At 51.3% G+C, this 11317-nt stretch overlaps 1 protein-coding gene across 1 annotated transcript; it reads right to left on the bottom strand.

The window, feature by feature from the left end:
- Positions 1–2133: 2133 nt before the first annotated feature.
- SLC31A2 (solute carrier family 31 member 2) lies at positions 2134–11067 on the bottom strand. Its single transcript, XM_047068107.1, has 4 exons — positions 10997–11067; positions 7279–7345; positions 4557–4746; positions 2134–3541 (listed from the first exon to the last, which is right to left on the bottom strand). The coding sequence occupies exons 2-4, from the start codon at positions 7343–7345 to the stop codon at positions 3373–3375; spliced, it is 426 nt and encodes a 141-aa protein (XP_046924063.1). The 5' UTR covers positions 10997–11067; the 3' UTR covers positions 2134–3372.
- Between the last annotated feature and the right edge of the window lie 250 nt (positions 11068–11317).

Here is an 11317-nt window from a genome sequence, read left to right as displayed (position 1 = left end):
CACAAGCTCTTGGGGAGAAATCGAATTTGGTGCTAAGGCAGGCCGTGCTCCTCTCTGGGAATCTCAGGGTAAGAGTTGTAACAGACCTGGGTTGGTTAACATGCACAAAAGCATTATGACATACTCCCTGGGTACCCCGGAACTCAGGCTTTCAAGGAATGTCCCCACTCTGCTGTCCCCATTCGTCCCAGCCGTTGAAGGCTTGGGGCATCGTGGTTATCTGAGAACCCGTCATTTCGTTCGCTTGATCTGGCACATTCAGTCTTGCACCCTAGGAAGCCGTGGACAGAAGGTGGGAGGGTCCAAACGCTGCATTATCATTCATCATGGCACCTGAGGGACTGATTCTCCTCCCCCCCCCCTTTTTTAAGTTTATTTATTTTGAGAGGGGGAGGGAAGGCGGGGTGGAGAGAGAGGGAGAAAGAATCCCAAGTAGCCTCTACACTCAGTGCAGAGTCCAGTGTGGGGCTCGATCTCACGACTGACATCATGACCTGAGCCAAACTTAAGAATCAGATGCTTAACCAACTGAGCCACCCAGGCATCCCTGATTCTTCTCTTTGAGAGCAGCTTCCTTTCCCTGTGGACTCAGGGCCAGGGCAAATGCCGAGAAGAGTAGTGAGAAAATATACGTGGTCATTTTACTTCTTCCAAAGGCCATGCAACCAGTCTTCAAAAAGAATAATTTTAACAAAAACGTTCCCTGGTTTAAAATGTTTGTAAGATAGGCTCCTGAATTCCGATGGCCTGACACCATCCTTTGTGAGGACGGATCTTGTGTGAGCTTGTCTGCCATTAAGTGGGGCTGGGCAACAGAACTACCACTGACTCAGCTCTGTTGTTGAGTGCTTTATACAGACTGTCTCATGTCCATGGCCCTTGCAGAAGACACTGTTACCCCATTTTATAGAGACCGAGGCTTCGAGGTAAATTAATTTGTCCAAGAGGACGAGAATACAGATCCTGGCCAGCCTATTCTAGAGCCTGGACTCTGGTCCACCATGGTGGCGACCATCACTGCGTTGAGGGAAGAGGGCAGTGGTGCTTGTAAGAAATCCAGGCCTCTGGGCCCCATCCCAGATCTCCTGGAACAGAATCTCTGGACTGTTGTGGTAAAATACACAGCACGGACTTTTCAGTCCCCACAGTCTACATACAGTCAGCCTCGTGCCACTGGGCATCATGTGGTCCTAGCCAGTTACTCTCTTAGCCTCCCCCTCATCTGTGCGGATGAGCGGATTCGGGCCAGGCTGCCTGGCCCTGCCTCCTAGCTCTGCCACTCACAGTGCTCAGCTTCCTCTTTTCTAAGATGGACAGATTTCCTACCTTGTTGTGAAGGTTAAATTAGTTAATACTGTAAAGTGCTTAGGACACTGGCACGTACAAAGCTAGGTGTCTGTTAAATTTTTAAAAATTCAGGTTAGCGAAGGTGCTACCTTTTGTGACTTGGCCCTGAAGAATGTCCACATGCTTAGTCTACCTAGCTTCTCTAGAGCATAGATTTTCTAAAAGCCCTCTGTGCTGTTCGGGCCCCACACACCTTTAGAGGCTGTATCAAACCAAAGAGGCTGCCGGTCACCCATGGAAGTGCTCATCTCAGCAGTGCCCAGGGGAGGGAGCCTTAGCCGCTCAGCACGGATAACTGGATACGTTGAGGCCGCATCAGCGAGACCGCACTGGACACTGGAAACCTTCCATCCGTCATGACACAGAACAGCCTTCCAGTTTCCTGCTGAGGCGCGGAGGTTGCGCTGGTCAATATTGAAGGCGGCACATGCTTTCTGTTGCTGTTGTCACTGTAAATTAAAGAGGGGGGTTTGATGTATTTTTGCTTCTGGCCTAGGGAGAGAAGGTGCTTTGCAGTCTGTGTGACAAAGCGTTGTTTTTCTCACGGCACAGCCCCCAGTCAGTATTTGGTGTGTGAGCATAAGAACGACTGTCGGCTCGGCTAAGGTTGTGGGGTGTCTGCCTAAGGGCGTGGCGTTTCAGGGCTGGCTTCCCTGAGCACAGAGTTGTCTTCATAGCAGGTGCACAGACTCAGTCTCAGCTCCTGCTGAGTTATAAGGGGGGGAGGGGGGGGCGGCGTGTGCTTGCTGTCTCAGTGAGGAGAAACACAAGAATGGTCACACATTGTTTAAAATATATATATTTATTAAAATGTATATTTCTTTTTTAACCCCCAAAGCTTAAGACCGTCTTTCATCTAGCCCGTGAGGTACTTGAACGCAGACATTACAGTATACAGCAGTGATTTTCCCTCCCTGGGTCTCTTATTTCCTTTTTCTGTAACGTGAACTATCTGGAGAGTTCCATCTAAGTCTACAAATGTAATGCTTTGGTTTGATTGCTTATCATGTCTTCGGTCAGCAACCCCCGTGGCTTACCCAGTATTTCAAGTGAATGAAATCATGTTTCCCCACCAGATGATTATGGCTGAACAGGAAGTAATAAATAGAGAACGTTAAGTATTGAATATTCAGTGCAGTTCTCTGTTCTGCGTAAAAGAAGGATCCGGATCAAAGGAGGCATTGGAGCCATGGAAAGTGCCCCAGACACCTCAAGCCCTTAGACTGTCTTCCTCCCGCAGGCAGAGCTGTCTGATGGGAGAAGCTCCCTATCCAGAGGATAAGTCCAGCTCCTCTGCCTTTAATCTGCTGTCACTCATTCTCCCCACAAGAAAGAGAAACAGTTCCCAGCAGAAGTTGCTGTCCATCATGAATGACATGAAGTCATTTCGTTAAAAATTTTGTCTTGTAATGTGCAAAATTGCCAACCAGGGGTTCAATGGGGAAAATGAAAAATCTTAGTTTGTTCTCATGATCCACAGCAGGGGACAATCTTTATGTGTCCCAAAGGCAGAAAGGTGAGAAAAAGGAGCCAGTGTGGTCTCCATCCCTCAAAGACAGAAGAGGTCAGGAAGGCCAGTGGAAGATGCTCCTCTACGTAAGGCACAAATCACGAGAGCAGAAGGTATCCAGCTTCCATGACCTTCGTCACCCAGAACCCATCTCCCTGTCTTGAAGATCTTTGGAAATTCTTAATTTTTGAGTCACAGAAATAAGTCGTCATGGGCTCAGCAACCCTGTCCCCAGGTTCTGGTCTCTCCACTCTCCCTCGGGCCACAGAAGCCTTACTAAGGCACAAAATGACCGTGCCCGGGTCCCGTGCATGATGGCTGAGGACAGAGGTAGCTGCGGTGGCCTCCGAACTCCAGGCAGCAAGTGCCGGCTTCAGCCAAAAGTCTCCAAGAGCTGGGAGCGAGGAGAGGAACTGCCATCAGAAGAAACGGGAGACATGGGGCTGGAATTTCAATGTCTGGAAGAGGGGGCCCCAGCTCTCTCTAGCCCTCGGTGCCCGCAGAGCCCTCACCAGCTAAACCATGCTGAGAAGTGGGTAGGCTAGGTAGTATCCTACAGCAGAGCCAAGGATCACGCCGAAGAAAATCCAGGTGTTGTAGGACATGACAGCCAGCATCATGAAGTAGCCTATGACCACCTGAACGACATGGATTAGAGACTGGCCAAAGTGACAGAAAAACCACCTAGATGAAAAGGAGAGCCATGTTAATGTTGGTAATGAGCTGGAAGCTAGGAGCTGGTGTCAGGAAGTAGAAAGAGCAGCTGAGTTACAGGACCACCTTATTTGTAATTTGTATGCTTCACCCAGAAGAGATTTCTTTTCAAAGAGCTCTATGAGAAACCACTGACGGGACAGGGCCTTGTACAAGGAGCCTTGGATAATCACTTCTTTACTACATTTAGCTCTGAGCTTCCTGGCATCCTAGGCAAAAGGGAAAATGAGACATGTATTCTGTCATGTCTGATAAAGGATAATACAAACTCATCAATCAGTAAAGCAGATTTTTTTTTTTTCCTTCTGAATCTACTGTGGGAGGCAATACTACAATGGAAAGAACATGGGCTTTGGTGGCAGATCAGCTCCTGGCTCTGCCACTTAACACAAATAACCTCTCTGAACTGAAATTTCCTCATCAGGGAAACAGGAATAACGCGTCCCTTGCAGGGTGGGTGTGTATAGTAGACACGCCCGTGTAAGGAGCAGGCAGGCTCCTGACGCACGGCTGGAGCTGGAGAGAGGGCAGAACTGGGACCCTACGGGACTGCCTTATCAGGCTGGGATGGGGAGGAGGGGGAGGAGGGAGGAGGGGGCTCCCTGACCCAGATGGATCCACCGCCGACAGCAATTCTTACTACTTGTGTAGGGACGGCTGCAGATTCCATCCTGGGTTTGGAAACCTTAGTGACCTAAGAAACTGCTGAGATTTGGAGGGGGGCCGGGTGGACACCCGTATTGCTAGGCAGAGGCCTGCACAGAGTTCTGAAGGTCTGAGCCTCCCAAGTGGCTGTTCACAGCTCTGGCCTGGGCATCAGGTGTCCTCACTACTTACTCACGGTAAGCACTTCGGCAAGTTTTGTTCCTTGGGCCTCGATGTGCTTTCTGTGAAGTGGGGCTAATGCCCGGTGGGCCCAGCCTCTCTCTCAGGGTGACTGACTGTGAGTAGTACTCTGCTGTTCCCCGCACACTGTGCCTGTTACCTGAGGCGGGCTCTGCTGACCGGGGCCGAGTCTGAGGCTGAAGAATCCTGGTCTGTCTCCTCAGTGAGCTGCTGGCTGGAGAGGACGGACACACTCACTACAGCCTGGTGGAGCAGCTTGGCTTTGCCAACCTTGATGCTTTCGTACAACACGGCCAGGAACAGGACCACCAGCACGGAAAGGGCCATGCCTGTCAAACGAAGCCGAGTTGCAGAGACCGGGCCGGGCGAGCCGTGGTCGCCTTCTGGCAGCTTCCCCTGGGGCCTGGGGTAGGTGGCAGGAGACCACCTCCACCCATTCCCTCTGAATCCATCCCATCCGCCTCTCTCGCATCTTCTCCCCCTGCCGTGGGCTCAGAACTTCACTGTCTCTTTCCCTCTCCAGCTCTTTCTTGGAAGGGTTGGCCTATCGGGGTATGGCTTTGAGGTCAGGAAGAGAAGCCCTCTGGGAAAGGTAGGGTCCTAGGGTGAAGAAGACACATGCCACCGCCCCCAGCTGCTCCCCCTGCAGGGGTCACAAGTCTCTGTCAAGACTGCTTTTTTTTTTCTTTTTTTGAGAGAAGGCACAAGCAGGGGAGGGGCAGAGAGCGAATCCCAAGCAGGCTCCGCGCCCAGCGCAGAGCACAATGTGGGACTCTATCTCACGACCTCAAGATCACCGCCTGAGCCGAAATCACTAGTCAGACACTCAACAGGCTGAGCCATCCAGGCGTCCCCTGTCATGACTTCTTGTTAAGGGAAGAGCATGTACAGTGAGGTTCCGTTTATGAGTATGTACATAGAAAAGTCTGGAAGAAGGGAGATTCAGCAAAGGAGTCGTAATCATCTTAGCAAATTAGGATATAAGAGATTTATTTTAGAGAGAATGAGCGGGGGAGGGGCAAAGGGAGTGGGGGGAGAGAGAACCCCAAGCAGGCTCCATGCTCAGTGCAGAGCCCGACATGGGGCTCGATCTCCTGACCCTGGGATCATGACCTGAGCCGAAATCAAGAGTGAGACACTCAACCGACTGAGCCACCCAGGCACCCCAGGATATAAGAGAGTTTTATTTTCTTCTCACCTAACTTCCCAAAGTTTCTACTGTGTTTATTGCTTGTATAATAGTGTGGGGGGGGGGGAACCAGTAAGTTATTTTATGGAAAACATTAAGTGCTTACTAGGGCTGCTGTGTAAAATTAGCTGCTAATTGCTACTTTGGTTTTACAAGACAAGAGGAGGGATACTAAATGGTCCAGCTATAGTTATTTTATTGGGCTCCCAGGAGGAAATCATGTACAAAAGATGCAGGTTATTTAAAATATAAAATTACATGTAATTACATGCATATGGTACAAATTCAACTGGTGCAAAAGGGTATACAGTGAAAGGTTAGTCTTCCTCCCAGCCCAGTCCCTAAAACCCCAGTCGTCTCCCTGGAGCGTTTACCTCCATAGCTTTCCAGGGATCCTCGCTGCCAATATAAGCCTTTGTCTGAACGACAGCATCCTGTCTGTGCATATTCTTCTGCATCTGACGTCGCCATCCAAGTACACCTTGTACAGAGGTTCCCCTTAGTTCACACAGATCTGCCTTATTTCTGGGGTTTCATAGTGTCTGTGATAGAGTCTATTTTCCAAAGACGGCCACCTCACCCTATCCCTGCCAACGTGCTCTGCTTACAATGTCACACATTGTCAACATCCTGCCATCAAGTGGTGGGGGGCATGGACCCCTTAGGCTGAGAAGACCTTTGTGACTTCCTCACCCAATATAGGTGGAAGTGAGGCTCTGTGACTTCCAAGGCTGGGTCTTAAAAATTCCATGCACTTCCACCTCGTTCTGTTGACACACTCGCTCCTTGCAACCCAGCTGCCCTGCCACACGAAACCGGGGGGCCATAGGAGACGCCACACGGAGGGCTTCGGCCAACAACCTGCGCTGAGGTCCTCGCTGACAGCCAGCAGCGAGCGGTCGACTGGAACATGAGGAGGTCTTCAGGAGGACTCCAGTCCCAGCCACTATCTGACTGCACCTGCCTGAGAGGCTTTGAGGGGGACAGCCTGGCAGAGCACAGTCGACTCAGAGCCTTGAGAAGGGGTGCTACAGACTGGGATCCCCGGCATGGTAACCTGCTGAAGGCATGATCATGATTTATTTGATCGACGCCTGCAAGGATGGGCATGTGGGCCACTTTCATTCTACTTTTAAAACGCAGTTATTGAAGCTGAACCAGAACTCCATCATGAATTCGGGCCCAGCTCTGCCTTTTCAAGTCAAAGCCCTATCCTTCTCTTGTAAACTGGTGTCTCGTCTGAAGCCCAGCCAGCAGCGGCTGCTCTGGGTTTCTGAACTGACGCTGGGCATGCTATGAAGGAGGTGCTACGAGACAAGACACCTCGATCTACTTCTGGCTCTGAGGTTTACTCGCTGTGTGACCCTGGATGAGTCTCTTTCCCTCTCTGGGCTTCAGTTCCTTCTCTTGTAGTAGAGGCAAAAGCTGTATCCTTGGCCTCTCTCTGGGCCTTTGTGACAGTGAGATAACGGTGCCTTTTGGGATCCGAAAAGCAGTGCTTGCAAATGGAATTATAAATGCACAGTTCCTGCTCAATGTTAATGTAAGAGGAGTCAGGCCCTTACATTTAAGCCCACTTAAACGTCCACAGAGCGTAAAGAGAACCCAGGCTGTCCACTGCCTAGAGCTACCAGGCTTTCCAAGCTACAAGCCTAGGCTTCTCAATTCTTACCTGCAGGACTGTGGACACTCCAAAAATCAAACAGAAGCACCACCTCATTGGAGAAAATGAAATGCATCTGAAAGAGAAGGGAATCTGCATTACAGGGGGCTTAGAGCAGTGGAAGTCATGGCCCCTAATGCTCTCCAGCAGCCTCCCCTAAAGGCCCAGAGGAGCGAGGTCACTGGTCTTAATTGCAGGAAAGGACATTAGCTGTCCTAGTACCAACTTGAGGCCAGGCCGGGCAGGGACTCACCCAAGGCCCCACAGCAGGTGCACAGCAGAGCTATCATGGAGCTGGTCCTGCTCCAGGTGGAAGTGAGGTGTGGGGACTACCACACAGGTCGGTGTTGTCAGGTCACGCTGAGATGTCCCCTCTGTGCCCTCCAAACCCAGTGGGGAAGCACCGGACTGTGGAACGGCTGCCTCTCTTACCCTGGGCCCTAGCCATTCTGTTCCAGCCATGTGTATCCTGGAGGGGCCAATGCCGCCATCTCCACTCTGTGCTCCACATCCGTCTGCTCATTTTACATTAAACATTTGGTGACCCCATTCTGTGCCCAGCATTCTGGACAAAGGTTAACATCTCTGCCCTCGATGAGCTCTCCACCTTGCAGAAAGAAGGAAGGCAGAAGCACAGACCACGCAGCCGCCATCTGAGTGCCCTTCTCAAAGAGCGCCTTGCCCATCCTGTGTTGGCGGGGGCATCAAGGGTTCTTTATACATAATCTCAGTTCACAACAGCCCTGTGTGTGACAGGGACAATTAGGCCCATCTCATGGAAAGGAAACTTGGGGAAACTAGCCTCAGAGGAGTTAAGTAATCTGCTGAAGGTGCCAAGGCTAGGAAGTTGGCAGAGCTGAGATTCTAAGCCGGGTCTAGTTGGATGCCAAGCCAGGATTCCAGGATGCTATGCTCCCCTCGATCGCCAAGAAAGGAGGACAAGAAGGGAGCCAGGTGGCGATTCTCAATACCCACACCAGGCTTAATGACTGTGTTCGGCAACATTAAAGCCGGAGGGATCAATATTAGTCCACCGTCTCAGGGAAAGGAAGGTCCTCTCTCATCACCGGGTAAGTAGGACCTCAGTCCACAGCAGCGGCTCTGCAAATACTGTCAGGGCTCCGCCAGCTAAGGGGACCCTGGCTGAGTGGGATCAGATGACAGAAGCTTTGCCTTCTAAGGCAAGTATTAGAATCCCCAAATGTCAGAGCTAGAGTGTCCTTAGAGAGTTTCTTTTATTGTGATATAATTAACATGTAACTCTATATTAGTTTCAGGTGTACAACATGATTCACTATTTGTATATATTGTGAAATGATCAGCTAGTAAGACTAGCTTAACATCCATTACTGCTCAGTTACAAAGTTTCTTCTTGTGATGAGAATCTTTAAGATCTACTCTCTCAGCAACTCTTAAATATACAATACAGTAGTATTAACTATAGTCACCATGCTGGGCATCACTTTTTTTTTCTCTCAAAGGGTTTTTTTTTTAGTCCCCTGGCTTTCAACTCTGTTTTGTTTTGGTGTGTGTGTGTGTGTGTGTGTGTGTGTGTGTGTGTGTTTTGCCAGGGATCACTGGCAAATAAAATCTTCCTTGTAACTCCACCATATAAAACCCGGGGTTCTGAGTGAGGAGGGGAGAGGGGTCCGAGCTCTGCAGAAACTCAGTGTGAAAAACACTGATCTGGTCCCACTTGGCCCCTCTCTGCCTCCATCTCATTCCCAGATGGGGAAAATGAGTCCCAGCAGGGGAAGGGATTTGCCCAAGACCACATAAGAGGAAAAGGGAAACCTAGGAATCATATAAAAATCATGTTGAAGAATTCTGAGATAAAAATAGCTTTTTATCCCCCTAATGGGAAAGGGGTACCTGCTTAATGTAAAAAGCTGAAACAGTACCAAAAAGAAAGTATAAATCATTTTCAGTCTTACCAGCCAGACATCCCTTGTTAAGATTTCAAAAAGCATATACGTTGACTTGACAAAATGTTTACAAAAGATGGACATATGAAAACAAACAAGTACCAATCGTCCTGTGAGACTCCATTTACACTGGAGTTACGCTCATTCAGCTTCAACAGAAGCCTTGGGCACCATCTCTGCGTTGGGAGCAGAGGGGGTATAGCACCATATGCCCCCTCTCTGGGTTCACTTAATAAAGCGGTTGGCATGACTGGAATGTTCCCAACGGCTAGTTAATCAGAGAAGTTCCCTAACTGGCTTCCTTCTATCATCCTTGGGCCTGGGCCAGCGCTCTCAGGAGCCTCAAACAACTTTTGCTGTGGACTTGAACACCCACAAAGCAATAAATGTAATTCAGCTGACAAACAATGATTTTCGTTTTGCTAGGGATGCAGATGCTGGAGATACGGAGACAAACGAGACAAGTCCTTGGCCCTCACAGAACTAACCATCCATCAGGGGAGAGGGAAGGGAAGAGATCATTACAACAGGTGTATGTAGTTCAGTGCAAGGGAGGCACAGAGGATGCTTCCTGGGGGTGCTGGGGATTAAGCCCCCTGGGGAGGTACCTAGCCCAGCCAGGAAGACAGATGGCTTGGACATCTGAAGCAGGGGGCGGGGAGGGGGAGGCGTGCGCAGGAGGCAGCCAGGGGGAAGACGGAGTTTAGTATGTTCCAAGCTGGAAGTGCGCGGAGAGTGGTTCCACCTACTGGGGAGTGAAGAATCGGGGGAAGACAAAGCCTCGCCTACCCTTGCCTTTTCAACCGGAGAACAAGACTCAAATCAGCAATACTCTGAGTTGGGGCTACATTTTTCAGTGAAACAGGGCCCTGTGGTCAGATATGCATGAGGCAGCGCCCTACCCTCGTTTCCCCACTTGGGTGGAATCTCAGCCTCCAGACCCCAAGTCTAACTTATCTGTGCCTTATTCAGGGCCCCACCCTGGGCAGGGAGAGGCTGTGGTGAAGAAGAGAGCAATCATGGACTTGTTTTCTTTACGTTCTCATCTGCGGTTACTTACACTTTGAGAAGCGCTCTCTCATTTATAAACCCAAGAGTTCAGGGGGGAGCTTATGTCCCTGTCCTGTGCTGCCCGGCTCCGGAGCTTTTCACAAACTCTTCCCCTCTATTTCCCCTTTTAGAAACCCAGTAGGAGGTGGGGGGTGAGCCTTCGACTAAGTGACCAGTGTTGGCTTCCTGTATCTTCAATTCTATGACATTCTTCGTGGGATGTATTATGATTTCTTCGAAGACCAAAGAGTCTGGCAAGCTGTCATTCTCTCCCAGGTGAACTCCACCTAAAAAAAATAGTCTGAAATGCCACTTCCTACCCAAATGTAGGGAAGATGGAAAGTAGCTGGGTCTGGGGTTTTTTTCCCCCCAGAGATTCAGACCACAGGCTAGCCGCGACAGAGAGCCCCCCCCCCCCCCCGCCCCGGGCGTGTTCTCGGTGCGTGAAGTGCACCGGGCCTTAGCTCCTGATGGGGGCCTTCTCGGAATCTCCGCCAAGTCACTGCCCCCAGGGCAGGGAACCCTCGGCCAAGTCCGTCTTCACCCACCGCGCCTCCACCGCAAGTCCGGTCGGGCCGGACTGACTCCCAGCGGGAGGCACAAATAAGAGAAAACCCCAAAGCAAAGCCACCGCCAGCTCCGCCTCCCGCGTCCCCCCAAGGCTCGCTCCCGGCCAAGGGGCGACGGGCACTCGAGGGTCCCGCCCGAGCCACCCGCCCCGCGTCGTCGCTGTCGGCGGAGCCTGCACTCACCTTCGAGGTGAGCGCGCCGAGCGGGCGCCGGAGCCGCTGCTGCTCGCTCGGGGCTCCCAGCTCCGAGTCCGTCCAGCCGCCGCCGCCGCGGTCGCGACCCGGGCGGCGCGATCACATGTCGGGGTGAGGCGGGCGCGCGGGTGCCTGGGAGTTGTGGTCCCCACGTGAGGCCTCACTCCGGGCGGCCTGGGGCGCCCCCACGGGTCCCCGAGCCGACGGCGCGCCAGCCGGAGTCGCCAGCGCAGCGGGGGCTCCGTCCTGCGCACCGTTTGGCTCCTTACCCAGTTTTGCACTTGACCTGTCTTTGCAATTATCATTTAA

Source organism: Lynx rufus, unplaced genomic scaffold, assembly GCF_022079265.1.
Source record: "Lynx rufus isolate CCGP_SWC_20201006 ecotype Redwood Valley unplaced genomic scaffold, mLynRuf1.p SCAF_10, whole genome shotgun sequence".
NCBI classification, from domain to species: Eukaryota; Metazoa; Chordata; class Mammalia; order Carnivora; family Felidae; genus Lynx; species Lynx rufus.
Note: the sequence above shows the minus strand (reverse complement) of the source record. Positions and strands in the feature narration are given on the sequence as shown.

What these genes read in the sequence shown, in the direction of transcription:
- SLC31A2 (XM_047068107.1), bottom strand. Translation starts at nt 7,345, where the DNA reads ATGCATTTCATTTTCTCCAATGAGGTGGTGCTTCTGTTTGATTTTTGG. An exon ending in GAGTGTCCACAGTCCTGCAG is followed by an intron (nt 4,747 to 7,278) that starts GTAAGAATTGAG and finishes TTCGTTTGACAG; the next exon opens with GCATGGCCCTTTCCGTGCTG. An exon ending in GTCAGCAGAGCCCGCCTCAG is followed by an intron (nt 3,542 to 4,556) that starts GTAACAGGCACA and finishes CTTTTCATCTAG; the next exon opens with GTGGTTTTTCTGTCACTTTG.